The sequence below is a fragment of the Nothobranchius furzeri genome, chromosome 1, assembly GCF_043380555.1.
Source record: "Nothobranchius furzeri strain GRZ-AD chromosome 1, NfurGRZ-RIMD1, whole genome shotgun sequence".
Classification (NCBI taxonomy): domain Eukaryota; kingdom Metazoa; phylum Chordata; class Actinopteri; order Cyprinodontiformes; family Nothobranchiidae; genus Nothobranchius; species Nothobranchius furzeri.
In genome coordinates, this window is record NC_091741.1 from 95,073,241 (window position 1) to 95,091,263 (window position 18,023).

The 18,023-nt window shown below is 40.7% G+C and overlaps 2 protein-coding genes across 5 annotated transcripts in view; both read right to left on the minus strand.

The window, feature by feature from the left end:
• Positions 1–2,824, minus strand: part of mapk9 (mitogen-activated protein kinase 9) — a 60,048-nt gene extending 57,224 nt beyond the window's left edge. For all 3 annotated transcript variants that reach the window (XM_054739020.2, XM_015944740.3, XM_054739019.2), the window contains exon 1: positions 2,613–2,824. The gene's annotated coding sequence lies outside the window, so the exon portion shown is untranslated. The remainder of the gene's footprint in view (positions 1–2,612) is intronic.
• Positions 2,825–3,734: 910 nt separating this feature from the next.
• gfpt2 (glutamine-fructose-6-phosphate transaminase 2) lies at positions 3,735–17,186 on the minus strand. 2 transcript variants are annotated; one of them, XM_015944729.3, is made up of 19 exons: positions 17,064–17,186; positions 15,431–15,538; positions 14,469–14,573; positions 14,183–14,308; positions 13,607–13,665; positions 13,154–13,288; positions 12,249–12,310; positions 10,504–10,583; positions 8,415–8,532; positions 8,137–8,300; positions 7,801–7,896; positions 7,550–7,647; positions 6,280–6,400; positions 5,188–5,345; positions 4,928–5,042; positions 4,688–4,815; positions 4,399–4,566; positions 4,131–4,292; positions 3,735–3,924 (listed from the first exon to the last, which is right to left on the minus strand). In XM_015944729.3, exons 1-19 carry the CDS (start codon positions 17,068–17,070, stop codon positions 3,880–3,882), a joined length of 2,055 nt encoding a protein of 684 aa, XP_015800215.1. In that variant the 5' UTR covers positions 17,071–17,186; the 3' UTR covers positions 3,735–3,879. The 2 variants fall into 2 exon arrangements, with proteins under 2 accessions (XP_015800215.1, XP_015800206.1); XM_015944720.3 differs by having other exon boundaries at positions 8,415–8,535.
• Between the last annotated feature and the right edge of the window lie 837 nt (positions 17,187–18,023).

The following is an 18,023-nucleotide window of genomic DNA, read 5'->3' on the forward strand; positions in this document are numbered from 1 at the left end:
CTTCATTCATTTCTACAACAGTGGTTCATCACGAACTCAAACAAATCAGGTGTGTTTGTGATCTAAAACATGCAGGAATCATGTCATAAAACTCCCAACGTTGACTCGTTTGACTTCTGTTCTGTTGGTTTATCCTTTTTAGTTTTTAACTTCATCAGATAAATGTTTTCCTTGTCTCCTCTGAGGCTCTGCCATGATAAGCACTTTACAATAAATGACTAACTAAAAGGTAATGTCTGTGCTCGGCTTCTGACCAAATCATGAAAATACACCAACATCATCCTGTTTGTCCTCCAGCTTCACTGGCTGCCAGTTAACATCAGGTTTCATTTCAAGATCCTGGTTCTGGTCTATAGGGCCTTACATGGACAAGCAACATCATCCATTGGTGATCTTCTCTGTCCCTACACTCCCAGCAGGTCCTTGAGGTCCAGTGACCAATGCCTACTGGTTGTGCAGCGCACCAGGCTAAAGACCAAAGGTGACAGATCATTTGCTGCTGTGGCCCCCAGACTCTGGAACTCTCTCCCCCTGAGCCTGAGATCAGTGGACTCCTTTAAAAAGCAGCTGAAGACTCACCTGTTCAAGCTGGCTTTGGTGTGACCTTCGGTTGACTCTTCATCACTACCTTCTCCTCATTCAGCTCTATCTACCAATTATGCCTACCTCTGGATCAAATGATTACCTTTTCTTATTCATAATCTCTTTCACTTTCCTCACATTTTTAATTACAATTTTAACTTTTTCCGATTTTATATATATTTTTAGTTTTTAGTTTTTGTTCTTGTGAAGTGCCTCGTGATTTTTATCTTGCGAGCCGCTATATAAAGGATTGTTTCTTCTTCTAAACCTTGCCTGTTCTGAGGTGTAAACATGGACTGCTGTAAAGTGTGACTTTGTGAAACTTCGGGGCAGTGGTCCAGAGAGGTTGATGTTTCACATATGGCATCCTGCTCACAAGAGGTGGAGAGGATTTTCATTCACTCTGTAAAGGGTCACTTTAGCTCCTACTGGCTCAAGAAAATGATTTGAAAATAGAAAAAAAATTGTATAGTGTGCATTTAAAATCATTTGTAATAAAAATACTAGATGTGCTGTGTTAGTCTGTGTTAGTCTGGAAGATGTCCTTGGATTAAAAGTGAATCATAAAAATATTTTCAATCCCAGACACAACAGGCATACTGTTGTGCTAAAGAGAGCTATTCAAATATCAAACAAATACTAAATATATGAAAAGATCTGCATAGAGAAAACTACTTAATTTGATGCAAAAAAGAGCGGAGCATCAATGTGAAAACTAAAGATAGTAAATGGAGCTACATTTCACTTCGTTAACAGCATTTATGATAATTTGTCATAGATAAATAGGAATGATGGGTTATATTATGTTTTTAACCAGATTTTAAACCCATTCTTAACTGAAAACATTACTGTTATTGGTGAAAGGGCTCATAAGCGACCTTCACATAACCATCCTCAACCCCTAACTCATCATGGCCTTAAGTCCAGTTCTGCCCAGTCCAGCTTTGGGGTCTGAAGTGACTCTCAGCAGGGAGTCAGACGGTAGTCATTGAGCTGGTGATGACATTAACAAGTCCTAAAGATTTAAAGTCTCATTGTCATGTAGCAGGGTTACAAAACAGCTACATCTAGGATGATGCTGCAGCTTCGGATGTCTGCTAAAGATCCGTGATCGACCTCTCTTATAGATGAGTTAGATGTTTTCATTTCACTATTCCTCTATTATTCATTCACTGTTGCACAGATCAAGTCATTATGGAATGCTTTAACAAGGTTAGTATGTGATAATATATCAGAACAAGTCTCTGAAATAACAAACGAACTAGATATGGGTGAAAATAGGAAGTTTTGACAACATATGTGCTTGTGTGATAATTGTGGTCATCAGGTCCACTGTACGTAATGTGTTACATGTGCATCAATGATTAACCCTTTGATGCATAATGGTCACTACAGTGGACAGGTACTCAAAATTGTTATGCATTTGTTTTTGCTATTAAGCACAGCTGTTGAAGACTTTATTGCATTTGAGCCCCTCCATTTGGACTTCAGTAAGCCAAGCCAACATATTTCATGTTCAGAATGCACGCTGTCCACTGAGGTGGACATGTAATAAATTATTTGTAAATTATAAAATTTTACAAAAAAATATTTGTTGAAATTTGTTTCATTCACACCTGAAGATGAATGAAAAAAATTGTTAAAAAAATAATGGTTCAAGATTTCATAATTCATGCATCAAAGGGTTAAGATGTGTACATCCAGGTGTTAGGGCAGATGTGAAACATATCTTGGTTTTAATTTAAAACATGAAGCACGCGTGCTGCAACACAAGGGAGTCATTCCTATGGAGACCGCAGCGCTGTCCGCTGGTATCTAGGACAAACATAAATCTCCCATTTACTCTATCAAAGTTTAATTGAATTAAACCATACTTCACCTTAAATATGACTCGAACTTAGCGGGGCCTAAACTGTTCGCGTTTCTCGCTCTATCGGGGGCAATGCAGCTGTCGGCCCGTCGGGGCTGAGCTAGGAGCCCTGGCGGTCCGACAGACTACAGGAGGCGGCAGCCACAGCCGCGAGACCTACCTTCTCCCGTCGCTGCTCCCAGGAAGCTCCCATACATCCAAAACACAGATTAAAGTCTCTCACGGTCCTTCAGGGACAACCGTGAGTCTGAAAAGTTACGGAAAAACCACCAACCCGGGTGTCACGACTAAAGAGACCGTCCGCCGTTGTCTAAGCTAACTCCAACTGCAGCACAGAGGAACGGACGGAGCACCACCAACAAGCAGAGCTCGAGCTCCGAGTGACGTCATTACGCAGTGTGCGTCTACGCGATATTAATTATTAATTTTTAAATAATTTTCTCAAAATGTCAAATATTTTCTTCATCCTAGAAATTAATTTTTACAAAATAGATTTTACAAACAGAATAAAGGGAAAAAGGACAACTGCTCACTTTAAAAGTAATATATTAATTTACTGATTTACGTTTATTTATTTATCATACAAAATTAACAATATACAGTGCAATCATGAATATACCATTCAATGTCTTTATTTCCTGTAAAAGTATTAAAAAACAAAGTATTATTATTATTATCATCATAAAACCCATACAAAGTGCTGCCATTTAAGAAAAATTAACATTAATTTTACTGCTCTTTATTTCATATGGTTTCACCTGACAACAAAAGCAGAAAAACAGAAACAAATGAAGTAAACCCTGTATAAACTGGTTCTTGACAATGACATTTAAATTAAAATAAAATAATAAAGACCCCACTGTAGGTAATAAATTCAAAAAACAAAAACAGAAAATGGCCCTGTGATTATATACATTCATAATCCATGTTTAGTGTCAGTATTGCACATTTGTAAACACTTCAATAAACAAGTTTTCTTCTTCTAAGCCTCATGGCAAGTTTGGCTCGTGTCGTGACATATTCAAGGCACAGCAGGTCACTTTGGCTGTATGATTGTAGTTTTTGCAGAATCCCTCATAAGGTTTTGGTCCGATGTCACATTTCTTTCTGTACTTCAAGTTCAATAATCTAAATGTCTCAGTTTTTCAAGACCTCTCTCACATCACCATTCACACAATACACACACACTCTCTCTCTCTCTCTCTCTCTCTCTCTCTCTCTCTCTCTCTCTCTCTCTCTCTCTCTCTCTCTCTCTCTCACACACACACACACACACACACACACACACACACACACACACACACACACACACACACGAACACACACACACACACACACACACACACACACACACACACACAACTCTTGATTGCACAATTTTTCTGTGAATCTTCTAAAGCCAATTCTCTGGAGTTTACAAATGATAATTATTCCACAGTCACAGACTTAGCCAAGTTTCTGGGACAGTCCACCTGAAAAAAGTGAAGGATGAAAACATGTTAAAATAATAATTCACTTTAGCAGACTAATTAAAACAAAATATAATCCACAATCTGCAGCATTTTACTACCAGACAGAAAAGTGTGTCTGAATTTTAGATTCAGTGTGTTATTAAAGTCGAATTTCAACATGTGTGCAAACAAATATTATAATATAAGTGTTTAAAACACAAACATACATCGTATCCTCTCAGAACGGCCAAGTGGAAAGACATCAGCTGCAGAGGGATGACACTGAGGATGCCCTGCAGGCAGTCCACAGCCTGTGGCAGCTCGATGGTCTGGTAGGCGTCTTTTATCGCCTCTGAATCTTCCTGGCAGCAGAGGATGATGGGTCGGCCCTGTTGGAGGGAGAAACCTGGTGTAAGAATTCTCTAAACCTTTAGGTGAAGAATCCATTACTGTGGCTGCAGCCATGTTTCAGTTAAAATGTTTCCCAGAACCTACCGATCTGGCAGTGACTTGCTGCAGGGCGTTCTGACACTTAGTGTAGCAAGCATCACGCATCATGATCATGATGACAGGCATGTGTTTGTCTATGAGCGCCAAAGGACCATGCTTCAGCTCTCCAGCCAGGATACCCTCTGAGTGCATGTATGTGATCTCCTTAATTTTCTACATTGGAATAAATACATTTTCTCTGTTAGAGAAATAAGAATCCAACAGAATAAAAAGATAAGACACATGTGTTTTAATTTAAACCAATTTCACCGCGAACAGGAATGTTTTAACTCACCAGTGCCCCTTCAAGGCAAGTGGCGTAGTTGTAACCTCGACCCATGACCAAAAGGGACTTTTGCTCATACAGTTCATTGGCGATGGTTTTGATCTTCTCATCCAGCGACAGCACCTTTTTGATCAGCTCTGTGAGGTTGGAGACAGAACAAAGGAAGGTAAAGACTTCAGCGTGAAAACACAACACTGTTGGTTTTACACTGATGTTTGTGACTATGAAGGATTTTGCTAGTGCACTGACCAGGTAACATTTTGAGGCCTTGGATGATCTCCTGTCTTCTTTTCTGCAGGGAGAGTCTGTCCTCACTCATCATCAGACCAAACATGATGAGAGCCACAAACTGACTGGTGTAGGCCTGGAGCACAGACACAACACACACACTGGTATGACCCTCAAGTGGTGGACAGAGTGTCACGTTACACACAGTTCTATGCTTGTACACACTGAGGCATAGCTGTACTTCAGTCATAGTATCAGAATTCTTTTTAAACGATAGGTACCTTGGTGCTAGCCACTCCTATCTCTGGTCCTGCATTGATGTGAACTCCACAGTCGGTTTCTCTGCAAATGGAGCTCCCCACGGTGTTTGTTATGCCAACTGTGAGAGCACCGCGATCTTTGCAGTAGCGCAGAGCCATCAGAGTGTCTGCTGTTTCTCCTACAGCAGTGAGGAGAGCGAAACCTTAAGTTAATTATGTATGATTAACTTAAAAAATATGCAGTTAGAGGGTCTATGTTTAAATTGTTTAATTTAGTTGAGTTTATTTAAAAAGCCTGAATTTACAACACAAATCATGTAAAAAAGGAGGGATTGTTGCTGCCTTTCTTTAGCTGTTACACATGGTCAAATTGGATAAGATTACTTTGATGTCCATCTTAAATCCATTTTAGTTCAATTCAATTTATTCACATAGCACCGAATCACGACAAGAGTCGTCTCAAGACACTTAACAAAGTAAACATTCCAATACAGGTCAGTTCATTATGCCCATCTGTGAAAAGTTTCCTATATAAGGAACCCAGCAGGTTGCATCGAGTCACTGACTAGTGTCAGGAGTCTTTACAGCAGTCCTCATAGACTACGTTTACATGCAGCCAATATCCGGGTTATGATCGGGTTAAGGTCGGTATTCAGGTTTCTGAGTTGATCAGAATAACCCGTTTACAAGCATAAATATGACCCACTGGGGATCAAGAAGACAGAGCAGACACACACACACACACACACACACACACACACACACACTGAGTAATTTTTCTATGGCTACATTGTGATTTCTTAGAAGATATTCCATTTAGTAAGAGATAAACTTTGTTGTCTTTAAGTGAATCTATAATTAATTCAACAGGTGAACTAGTAAGTAGCACATTCAATGATAAAGAAAGTAAAAGTTGATATCGGGACAGGGAGAATGTTAAGTGGCTGGCAGCTGTGTGCCAGTTGATGGCGCCCTCCACTCCAACAGTGAATCAGTTGTTGATGTTTGCATCAATGTAAGCACATCTGGGTCCTGAGTTGTTTTCTGTGTCAATTGTTTCAGATGGAAGAAAAGAATCATAACAACAGATCTTCAAACAGGTATCATTGTTACCTGACTGGCTGATGAAGAAGCAGACATCATCTCTAAAGACAGGGGTATAGCGATCTAAGAAGTCACTCGCCAGCTCCACCATGACAGGAAGTTCTGTCAGCTCCTCGAGGATCTGTCTGGTCTGAAGAGAAGAACAAATGCAGCTGTTACATGAATACTGCCTTAACCCTCTGGAGGCAGGCGTTGCAGATTTGGAACGTTAAACCCTACCTACCTGGTTACTCCACATACGTATTTCATGGCGATTTTTTTTTACTTAGAAATACCCCTGAAGGACTTTGTTGTTCGTCCTTTTATCAAAACTTATTTTGAGCCCGAGAGGGTTAAAACATTCAAGTGATGCATTCCAACTTAAAGGTGTGGTTCACTCGTTTATTCAGTATATTTGCAGCTGTCTATAATAGAAATGAATCCCTGGAGGAGAAATTAGCTTCAGATGACAGGATTTGGAGTTTTATTTCCTGATATTTGGACAAAAATATTGGATTGGATAAGAGAAACGTGACTCTACCACTGATTCAGTTTGCTCTGTAACATTGATGAATAGAATAGAATAGAATAGAATCATATTCATAAAATATTGAACACATAATGAATATTGCATTGATGATATTGTGTAACAGGATAATGCCAGTACCAGATGAACTGAGGAGTTACACATTCTTACTGCAGGGGGGATGATGACCTCTGGGGTTGACTCAAGGCAACCTGCTGGGTTCCTTATATAGGAAACTAACTGGCATAATGATTTGGACTCAACTGGAATGTTTACTTGGTGAAATGCCTTGAGACGGCTATTGCCATGATTTGGCGCTATATACTGTAAATAAAATGCATTGAATTGTCTCCATAAATAACACAAACATGGATGAGTTCTGCCCTGTGGTGAAGTTGCTAATGCTAATGGTTAGCTTCTACAAGCCGAGGCGTTCTCTGCTCTTTCCTGGATGCTAAACCAGCAACAGCCTTCCGCGTCATGAGTCAATATGAGTGAGTCCATGAATGTTATATTACAGTGTGACGTAGATCTGTCAGGCTTTTCCAATCCTACAGTTTCACTGTCTATTTTCTATCAGAAGCTAATGCAGGAGGTAGGTGTAGGAGACTATTTTCATGTTCAGACTGTATGGAAAACTCAGAGTGACTGATTATAATAAAAAATAATCATGTAAAAAAAATTTCAGTGTTTCACACCTTTAAACTTCACTGGTTAATGATTAATGCTTCTTATTAATAGTCATAATCAGAAAAAACGATTAGCTGGACTTACAGCGACTGCAGCGTGGAAGCTTGTGCCACAACCAATCATGATTAACCGTCTGCAGCGCTTGATTTCCTTCAGGTGGTCCTTCAGTCCACCAAGAACCACTTAGAAATCACAAGAGCAGACAGCAATGTTTAGTCAAACAGCAAACTTGGATAATCACATTTGCTACTACATTTTATACAAAAGTACAAACGCTCAAAATTATGATCTATTTAGCCTTGAAAGCAGAAGTTGTGACTTAGATGAGGGATCACCTGCGTTGGTGTCAAAACAAATCCTCCCTCTCATGGTGTTGACAACCGACTCTGGCTGCTCAAAGATCTCCTTCTGCATAAAGGCTTCAAAGTTTCCTGTATAAAAAAAAACAGAACAAATAAAAAAAACGACCAACAGCAAACTGATTTCACTCTTCTAGCCAGCAGAGGGCGAACAAACATCATTCTATATGATTTATCTGTGCAATAAAACAGGCAATTCTTTATGACTTCTTATCTGCTGTGTTTTTATCTCTGCTGGACTATATTATATGGAAACAAAAGCAATAAAGTATTATCAAATTCTGCATAAAGGTTGTTTTGCTATGAGCTGACCTTTCATGATCTGCTGCAGCTCCATCTGGAGGGTCTGAACTGCCCTCACTGGATCCTCACCGGCCTGCCGGTTCATCCTGTGGATCGAGAGGTTCCCTCCTTTCACTACAGCGATGTCATCGTCCTCCATGTACAGCACCTTGTTGGTGTGCTCGATAATGGCGCTGTGCGGGCAGAAACACTGAGTCACAATTGGTAGAAATACCGACAGGATGGACAGCAGAGAGACGAATGAAAAAATCCCATAAGGCATCATTCACCACAAACGGCTTCCTCACCTTGCATCAGATGCAAAGTAGTATTCCACGGCCTTGCCATCCCCAACGGAGTTGATGGCATTGGAGCTGTCGGACTTGTTGTGGCTGTTCTTTTCTTGCACTTCCTCCTTGAAGTGACCTGCTGAGATGAAAAGGTCAAGGGTCAGTGGGCTGAACTCACACTTAGTCACTCAAACATCTGTCTTGTTTTTGTTCTACTTGAAGACAAGAGATTCATGAAATGTCAAGGTTTTTTCAGTAATCTTCCCAAACTGATATGCTAGCATGACAACAAATCCCTGAATGTATACTCAAGTATCACATTTGCCTTTTACAGCACCGTACAAACAAACAAGACGTGAAACTGGATTTCCTGTGTTTTATTTTTTTCATTCCGTTTATACATTAGTAGAAGCTTTTATCCAAAATGACGGTGAGAAGAGCCAGCAAGGTGTGTTAGGTGTTTTGACCAAGGACACAAAAACAGAGTGACTTTGAGCTGCGATCAAACCAACAACAGTTCAGTTACCTAACCCCCCTTATTCTCCCTAAAGACACTGCTATTCATTTTATTATTTGTACTTGGAGGTAAACAGAACATTTCCTGGGGGATTCTGGCTAAATCCAGTACTAAGGTTGAACAAAGTAAGTTCCTGTAGTCATAAAAGCAAATAAAGATACCAATTGCAGATTAATGTTGCAGCTAGTTTCCTGGTTCTTCCTGTTTGTTCCTGCTGCCTTCTCCCTGCCTGAGTTCACTGTAACTTTATTACTGTTTGATTTATTAAGAACCACGGTCTTTCACTGAACTTTTCCATCTCTGAGTCTGCGTTTTGGTCTTTCTACATCTGTTTTTAACACAATATGCTGCAATGCTAATGCTAGCATAACTTTTAGGTAAACAGGAAAAATCCGGTTTCTGCTCTCTTCTCTTCCTGCATGTGTATTTCCTAGCATGTCTGCTCATCGGAAACTATATTATTGACTTAAGTAAATGAAAGTTTATGTTTTTGCAGCTTTCCAAGATAAATTAATCATGATAATCATTTAGTGCAACTTACCAAAAGCTTTGACATTAGCTTTAGCATAAATCTTTTACTGGTATTTGACTTGGATGCTTTGCTGATTTTTCCTTTCAAACAACCTTTTGAGGAGGTCACTGAGTTCAGAGGGATTATGCATGATCTAGGGGCTAAAGATGTTTGCTTCTGAGTCCTATTTGGACATTTTAGTAAATAGGCCGTTAGTGCCATGCTGAAACACTTTCATTTTCAATATTTCTAGCAAATGGTTAACTTCAAACCCTTCTAGGAAAACTTTGGTGGATCTCAGAAGTCTGGTAGACATTTAATTAATTCAGCTAAATATTCACTCATTTCTATGAGAACAGGATATTCACTTTACACAAGTGGGTGTGTCCAAACATTTGACTGGTGCTGCTTGTAAACCTGTACATCCTGTTAAACATGCTTCACTTACAACCTAATTTCACGGCCACACATTTAGTTTTTGCACTGAAGATATCTTGACTTTCAATTACAAATCATAAATATTAAATTCAATTCAAAGAAATTTAAATAGAATACTTTTTGACCACTGAAAGCAACAGCCCATGACAATTTTCCACCTGAATGTTTTGAAATTTGCTGCCTCCTCACCTCTGCTGATACGACAGCAAAATACACACACCTAATGCAAAGAAACTATTAGGAAAACAAGCTACTAGCCACAAATATATTGGATTTTTATTCAGGCAAATATTTTCTCAAAGTGTGGTTCTATTGGTCCACCATCTTTTAAAAGCACACGGCTGCTGTGGTGGCACCAGTGAAAACTGATTTCTAAGATATTCACTTTGAAGAATTATTGTGCAATAAAAAATAATAAAATAAAAACAGACTGAAGCAACTCCCTTTGCTCCTAGCCAAGAAAATGGTTTTGGCTATCTATGTGGTTTTGTTCCATTTGGCTACTTCTATGGAAGTCAGAGGAAACTTTTTATTGTTTAATCCAGAACAATATGAAGAAATCTGAGTTTCCAGGAAGCATTTCTAGTGTGTGACGTTGGGAGTAGTTTGAGGCTGCAGGGATAGAAAGGAACTGAGCTCACCGTTGTTGTACTGGACGGGGATGTGCTCGGTGTGTAGCTCGTGTTCGCTTCGCACACCGATGAGCAGTGGACTTCCTCTCCTGCCGAGACAAGAACAGATCAGGCGGAGCGGAAGAGCCGGAGTCAGATGGAGAGGGAGAGAAGTGTGCGTTAGTGGAAGAATGATTGGGTCCTAAACACAACGTCTAATCCAATCACAGGTGATGCTAAACAACCTGACATCTAATCCAGCTGAGTCAGGCCAACTTTAAACTACTACAGTTTTAGCTCTTCTTCAGGGACGTTGTGGATGCACTTCCATCATCTTTATTGCTACACTGAAGGTAAAATGCAGGTCATGGAACTCTTTAATGACAGAAAATAAATTGTGATGACTATTCAAGAAAAACAAGAACATCTCCTCAAATTTTCACTAATGTTTTTCCCCAGAGCCACACTGATGCAAGGACTTTGTTTAGTCAGGGTGTGGAGCTCAATGCAGGAGTCTCGCAAAGACAAACATGTGGTCCCTATCCACAATATTTATGCTGAGAAATGGGAGGACAGACTAATGGCCTTGAGGTCAACGATTATCCACTCAGACATGATTTCAATGTTGCATAGACTACAGATGTGCACATAGTGATCAAAGTCAAAAAGAGGGCCTGTGTCCTCATAGAAAGTGTCTGAATGACAGAATGAGGACGGTCTGGAAGAAAGGAGGGGGAAACTAAGATATGGGAATCCTGTTGGGAGACTGAGGTAACAAAAGCAGGGCGTCTACCTGAAATAAATATTTTCTGTCTTGTTCCATTCCAGGCAGATAAGTTGACTTTTCCACCTAAAGTAGTGTTTAGTTAAAGCAGCTAAATGTTTTCAACTAGCACCTGGGTCTCTGATAGGTTTCTTTCCTCAGAAACTAGTGACCAAGTTCATAAAGGATACTGACTTTGGCAGAGGAGTGTCGTCGATAACAAGAGTGCCACCTGAGCTGTCCTCTGGAAACTTCTTTTTACCCTGGTCTGAGACAGCTCACGGAACCCCGGACAGTCACATAAACATGAAAAGATGCAGTTAACCTGGAGTTTTACGCAGCCTGGGTGTATTCCCAGAGCTAAACCAGAAGGAGTCTCTTTTTTTTCCTGCTAATGAGTCACAGAAAAGGAGGCGTAGACGCCACAACCAAGGAGAGGGGCCCGGTAGGGGGGGGGGGGGGGGGGGGGGGGGGGGGGAATGGAAAAACCTGAATTCAACTTCAGGTCTTAAGACGTATATAGTACTCACACATGTGCATTTATTTGTGTGTGTGGGCTTCCATTGACTTCCATTCATGTTGGCGACTCCTAATTTATACCCTAACCATAACCAATGGGGCTCTATTCCGGACCCTAACCTAAACTAAAAGCTAATGCACACCTTACCTCTAAAACCAAGTTCTAGGGTGCTTAGCACTGTGTGGACCAGCAAACTGTCCACACGTTACAGGTTTAAGTCAACATTTGTACTCTTAAAACTATAAAGACAAGTACACACACACACACACACACACACACACACTTACATCTGCAAGTCTTCTACGATCAGCCTTGATATTGCTTCATGTAGTAATAACAGGGATGAGTCATATCGCAGTGCGTCTGGCCCACTGAGCAGCTGGACAAACCGTGACGTGTGTGTGTGTGTGTGTGTGTGTGCGTGCGTGCGTGCGTGCGTGCGTGCGTGTGTGTGTGTGTGTGTGTGTGTGTGTGTGTGTGTGTGTTACCAACCTGGTAGACACAGCCTCTCCAGGGTAATGACGGCTTTTGAACACCAGGGCAAAAGCTCCCTCCTAACACACACACAGAGAAACAGAATGTTTGTGTTAGCCTGAGGAAAATGGTTAAATAAATAAATGTCAGCTGGCTGCTTGACAGGAAGTGGTGTTAAAACCCACACTCAAGACAAAAAAAATATATTTAAGTAGGAATTCGTTGTCAACAAATTGTTGAAACACACTGCTATGTTTTTCCTTGTTGTCTGTGTGGGGGTTAAAAAAGTTTTGGGATATCAGAGGGAAGGTCTGAGAGGGGAGAAGAAACAGGAGGTCTATTGTATAACATCAGCTGTGTTTCGACAGCACTGGCTACGAGGCTGCTTGTGGTGCGTACTGGAAGCAGAGCTGGCTGAGAGTGTGATTTCTGTAGTGGGTGGGTGGGGGTGGGGGGGTAAGACAACACAAAGCGGGAGGGAGGAGGAGGGTGACGCTGATGTGAGACTGGGCTATCTGGTTTCCATCATTCCTAGCCCAAAAGAAATGCTTTCGCCACAGAAAGGGGAAGCTTTCAAACATGGCTCACACAGTGGAAAAACAAGCCTCGAACAGCTTCACCCAAATGAATCTGACAGCGAGGATGAGGTCACTATTAAGTATATTGGGGCAGTTGCCATGGAGACTGTTTTTTGAAAATAGTTGTATATGTTTTATTAGGGAGAACGTGGAGCACCGTTTTGGACAGGATTACATTTCTTCTATGAATCTCAACGTTTGTTTTCATAATAATCAGACCAAATGTCTACATTTAAATGTCTAAATGAAAGAAAAGCCAAGAACAAAGAAAACCTCGTCAGAGTACTAATGATGTCACAACCTATGCTGGTGTGAAGAGTGTGAGCTAGGGTGTGACCAGCTCACCAGTTGTTTGATTACTCGCTCTACCAGTGTGGAGAAGGTGATGCTGTTGTTCTCTCGATTGTCATAAATGTATTTGATCAGCTTTGGGATCACTTCCGTGTCTGTGTCCGACTCAAACTCATATCCTTTGGTGATCTGCAGGGAATGAGAACACACCACTTAAAAAACAAGGAATGGTAAAACCGGCTGTTCCAAACAACTTCCCGGAACTAGACGAGTTTTCCTGGTGTTCTTTTAATCGTGTAACACTAACGTCATTCGGTGCAAATTTTAATACAAAAATGATCTTCCAGAGCACCTTCTTGATTTCAGATTGCATTTCAACATTAATGTTCTGTCCATCGTATAACCAGCATCACGCCCTCTTTCTGACTCACTCGTGAGATGATTTTAATCCAAGGAAAAGCTTTCCTTTCTTCTGCTGGATGATTTTAAGGTGGCAGGACAACTTACCAGGTACTTCTTCAGCTCCTTGTAGTTGGTGATGATGCCATTGTGGATGACGACAAACTCTGACAAAAAAAAGGTAAAAGACGACCTTAAACACTGCTGTGGTCTATTTAAATTAGTTTTCTGTTGAAAGAATTTCACAAATTATAATTAGAGCTATGAAAGGTACCACACCTTCGGGCATGTGTAGCGAAGCAAGTCCAACAGGCTGGCCTTGGAAAGAGTTTATTTCAGGCTGAACAGTGCCAGTTCTTAAGATAACCTGATGTATGACTGAAGAGCTACAGCCCACCTCTTCTGTCTGTTTGTATAACGTAAGTAGGCCTAATGCTAATCGTCACGCCTACTATAATGAATAAAACGATGCATGAGTCTTTATGCGTCTGTTTAACAGCTCAACCATTCACACTAACCCTGGACTCAAAAGTTGGTATTGGAGGAAAACAGTAAAATGACTCCAAAAAGGACTTTCCTGAAAGTGAGATGGTTCAACTGAAGGGGTTTATTCATCTAGATTATGTGTAAATAAATAAATTAACAAAACCCATACCATCCTAAAAGTATGAATACATGACTTACCATTATTCTTGTCAGAGCGATGAGGGTGGCTGTTGAGAGCACTTGGTTCTCCATGTGTGGCCCAGCGAGTGTGTGCCAGGCCAAAGTGTGTGTGCAGCTCCTCGTCCAGGTCTAGCAACTCTTTCTCTGGACATACATTAATCATTAACTTTGTTTTTACAAAATTAAAAGAGAAAACAAGCTAATTCTAAAGCAACAACAGCTGGACAACCATGGTGACCACTATTTGAGGTACAGCAAAAACACAAACATCTTAGCAAAAGCTGCTAAATGTGCACAAACTCACGATGTATCTCCTCATCCAGAGCCTTGACTTTGCCCTTCTTCTTAATTAAGCAGATGCTGTTGTTGATGTCACTGGTTGTCTTGTGAGGGCTGTCCACAGCAATGCCTGCAGATGAAGCAGGGACAGATGAAGTAGTAATGTGCTCTTCACTCATGTCTCAGCAGTCTGAACCAGCTCACAGTCTCATAGCAACATGTCTGCCTTATTTGGGTCTTTCATCTGATTAATAGTTACGTTAATGGGAGAAAGATGAGATCAAGCTTAGGTAGTTATGGTGGTTAGGTTTATTAGTAATTACGGCTGAGGCTGGAAATGTAGTTCAGATCCCAGCCCTGCTCCCATGGTGTATCCGCTAAAGTCATACATTTGTCTATGTGTGTGTGTGTGTATGTGTGTGTTCCACCCTGTTCAAATAGGATGCACAAACAAAGTATAAAGACAATGGGTGTGTCTTTTTGAGAATAACAGCCATGTAATAAAACAATCTGAATGAGATGATCTGTGCAGGAGTAGATATTTATCTAGAAAGAGTTTGAGTCTCTCTTAGAATAACTGCTTAGATACAGGTGGGACTGTATGACGCATGTGCTGGTGTCACCTGTTACACCAGTTTAATCCTGCCCAACATCGCTGAGGTTGGATTATTTAATTGGAATGCCTTCATATTCACTCCTACAGGTTGGATTCACAGTCTTATGCATCTCTGCTGGGATTTTAACTCCCTGTCATTTTAAGTCTTTGTTGTGACACACCCACCCACAATTCAAAGACCTGAATGTGTTTTGAACAGCATTCGAGGGTTTGGCTCAAAACATTCATTTCCAAAGAAAGATTTCCTAATGCTTTGCACACTAACAAGTGTTGCATGGATTATGCACCCATGTGTGTGTGTGTGTGTGTGTGTGTGTGTGTGTGTGTGTGTGAGAGAGAGAGGCATCTCTGTATGAAGCTGAGTGTCTTACCTGCTGAATCGTACCCTCTGTACTCCAGCCTCTGCAGTCCCTTTACCAGCGTCTCAAATATCTCCTTCCTGGTGCGAGGAACTTGGTAGTTCAGGTAAGCAAAGATCCCTTTTATAAAGACAGAAGCAGAAGCATGACTCAGACCCTCAGAGCTGCTGCAGCTGCCCAACTCTTTCTAACAGCTTAAGCTGATTAACTCAGCTCTTTCAAAATAGTTTTATATTGCAGGACATTGGAGCTGTTATTTTATGCAGCTGTCATTGTAAAGTAATACATTAAAAATTAAAAGCCATATTAGCTTCAAATAAAACGTTAAAACAAGAGAATCAAACCTAAATACACAGTTAAATCGAAATAATGGCAATATACTTAAATGTGAAGATAAATATACTTATCTGGAATTTAAAGTAAACAAGTTAAATCTAAATATTAAGATTCAAACTTAAACACACATTTTATTTTCCCTTTTGTGTCTCTTGCTTTAGACTAAAGTGTGTCTAAAGCAGCCTTTTTTCTTGAGGACCCCTTTGCTTGTGTGTGACCCCCAACCCCAACATTTACCCATACACACATTAAAGATAATTAATTACAAACTTTATGCAGGCATTCAGAGTTATAACTCTTATAACGAGTTTGATAATACAAATAGGTGTGTTATTAGGATTTAATACTTTTAACTTTTAACAATATAATCTTGGTAATCTCACAATCGCATACAGACAAAATTGTGGGGACCCCCTTGGGGGTCAAGGACCCCCAGGTTGGGCGCCTCTGGTCTAAAGTGAACAAAATAAATATTAAAAGTTGCATTTTGAAGTTTCAAACTAAAAATCTATAAAACGTGCAAACTCAGCCTGCTGTAAAAATGAAACGACTGCCAAAATAAAAGTTGGATGAATTTCTCCCTAGCTTTAAAAGTGTCCCACCCCATTTTATTGTTACCAGGATTTAAATGGTAAAAACGCTGACGTTGAGATTTAAAATGTTTTGATTTACAGATCCTTGCTGTCAGCTGTGTCCTCCATCATGAAGGCTGGCCTAAATATGATTAAGTAGGACAACAAGACAACAGGTAGGTCGCCGTCACAGAAGCACATATCAGCCTTTATAGCGTGCGCGCGCGCGCCCGCGCTCGTGGTTTCCGGCCGGCCAGCTCGCCTCCCGCTAACACAGCTGGCCATTGACGGACGCACATTGCGCGAAGTGTTGGAACAGGGTGCGGTAAATCCCTGAATGTGTCTGACCCTTTAGTGTAGAGTTAAAGATTAACTTTAGATCGTAGAAGTGTGTGTTGGAGAAGACTGATTCAAAATGTTGTTATTTAATGTTTGGCTTCACAGAGCCGCGCGCAGCAGACAACAGAAGGATCTAACCATGCTATTAATAAAATCTGGGTGAATAAGGTTCACCATCAAAGTCTGGCACGTGTAATGCGCTCCAGGAATCCGCACAAACCAGAAATCCAACTTATCCAGACAACTGTTGCGCCACATATGACCAGGCGCAAGATGAGCGCATCTTTTATGATAAATAGTCCCCTTCTTACACAACGGGCACAAACTTTGATCCATTCTGGCTATTTTCTGTTCCTTCTGTTTCACAGATTTCCCCAAACCCCCTAAAACAGACTTACCGCACATGATTCACGCTTCCTCCTGATTGTTGGACACAGTTCTGAACGTAAGTTTCTCAGCTGGAGTGATGCTTTGGGCTTGCTGCAGTTAAATCCGAGCGGAGTGCTCACTCCGACACTCCTCCTGCTCATTTAAACGGTGAGAGGAGGCTGCTCCACCTCCTCTGACACCTCCCCTCTGCCAAGCTCTCTCAGGTGTTTTACCAATGATGGATGGAAACAGTAGCCACCCAGCACACTGTTCATTCGTACTCTCAAGCTTACGTCAAAGGTATCCTGCTTTATGTGAAGTAAGTCAATTCAATTCAATCTATGTCGGATCTAGAACTTTTTCACGTGTGTGTGTGTGTGTGTGTGTGTGTGTGTGTGTGTGTGTGTGTGTGTGTGTGTGTGTGTGTGTGTGTGTGTGTGTGTGTGTGTGTGTGTGTGTGTGTGTGTGTGTGTGAGTGGGTGGTGCAAAAGGTGGCTATGCTGGATCTCTCCGTGTGAAAATCTCTTATCTATGAATGAATTCGGCCAAAAAATTACAGAAAATATTTGACAACAATTTATTGTTTCATGTTTTCTTAAGGGGAAATCTGGCATAACAGGAAAAATAAAAACAAAAGTTCCACAACAACAACAACAACAACAATAATAATAATAATAACAATAATAATAATAATAATAAATGCAGAATCCAAATGAAGCTTTGCAAAGGACATAAAAGGAGGGGGCAACTGAGAGGGGCCAGGCTGTACTGCAGGGGGATGTTAGTCAGTTTTATTCATATTAAGCTTAAACCAAAATCTCTTTCTTTTCTCTACATCTAATATTCTCAGTTCAAAACGATCACTAATTTAACTGAGTACCTGATGACGCTCAAATCATGTTTTTAGATGGAGTCAGACAGAACTGTCTGTCTCCATCTGCCCTCAGTTTACTATAGAAAATTTTACCCAGAGGCTAATAAAGGTTTTC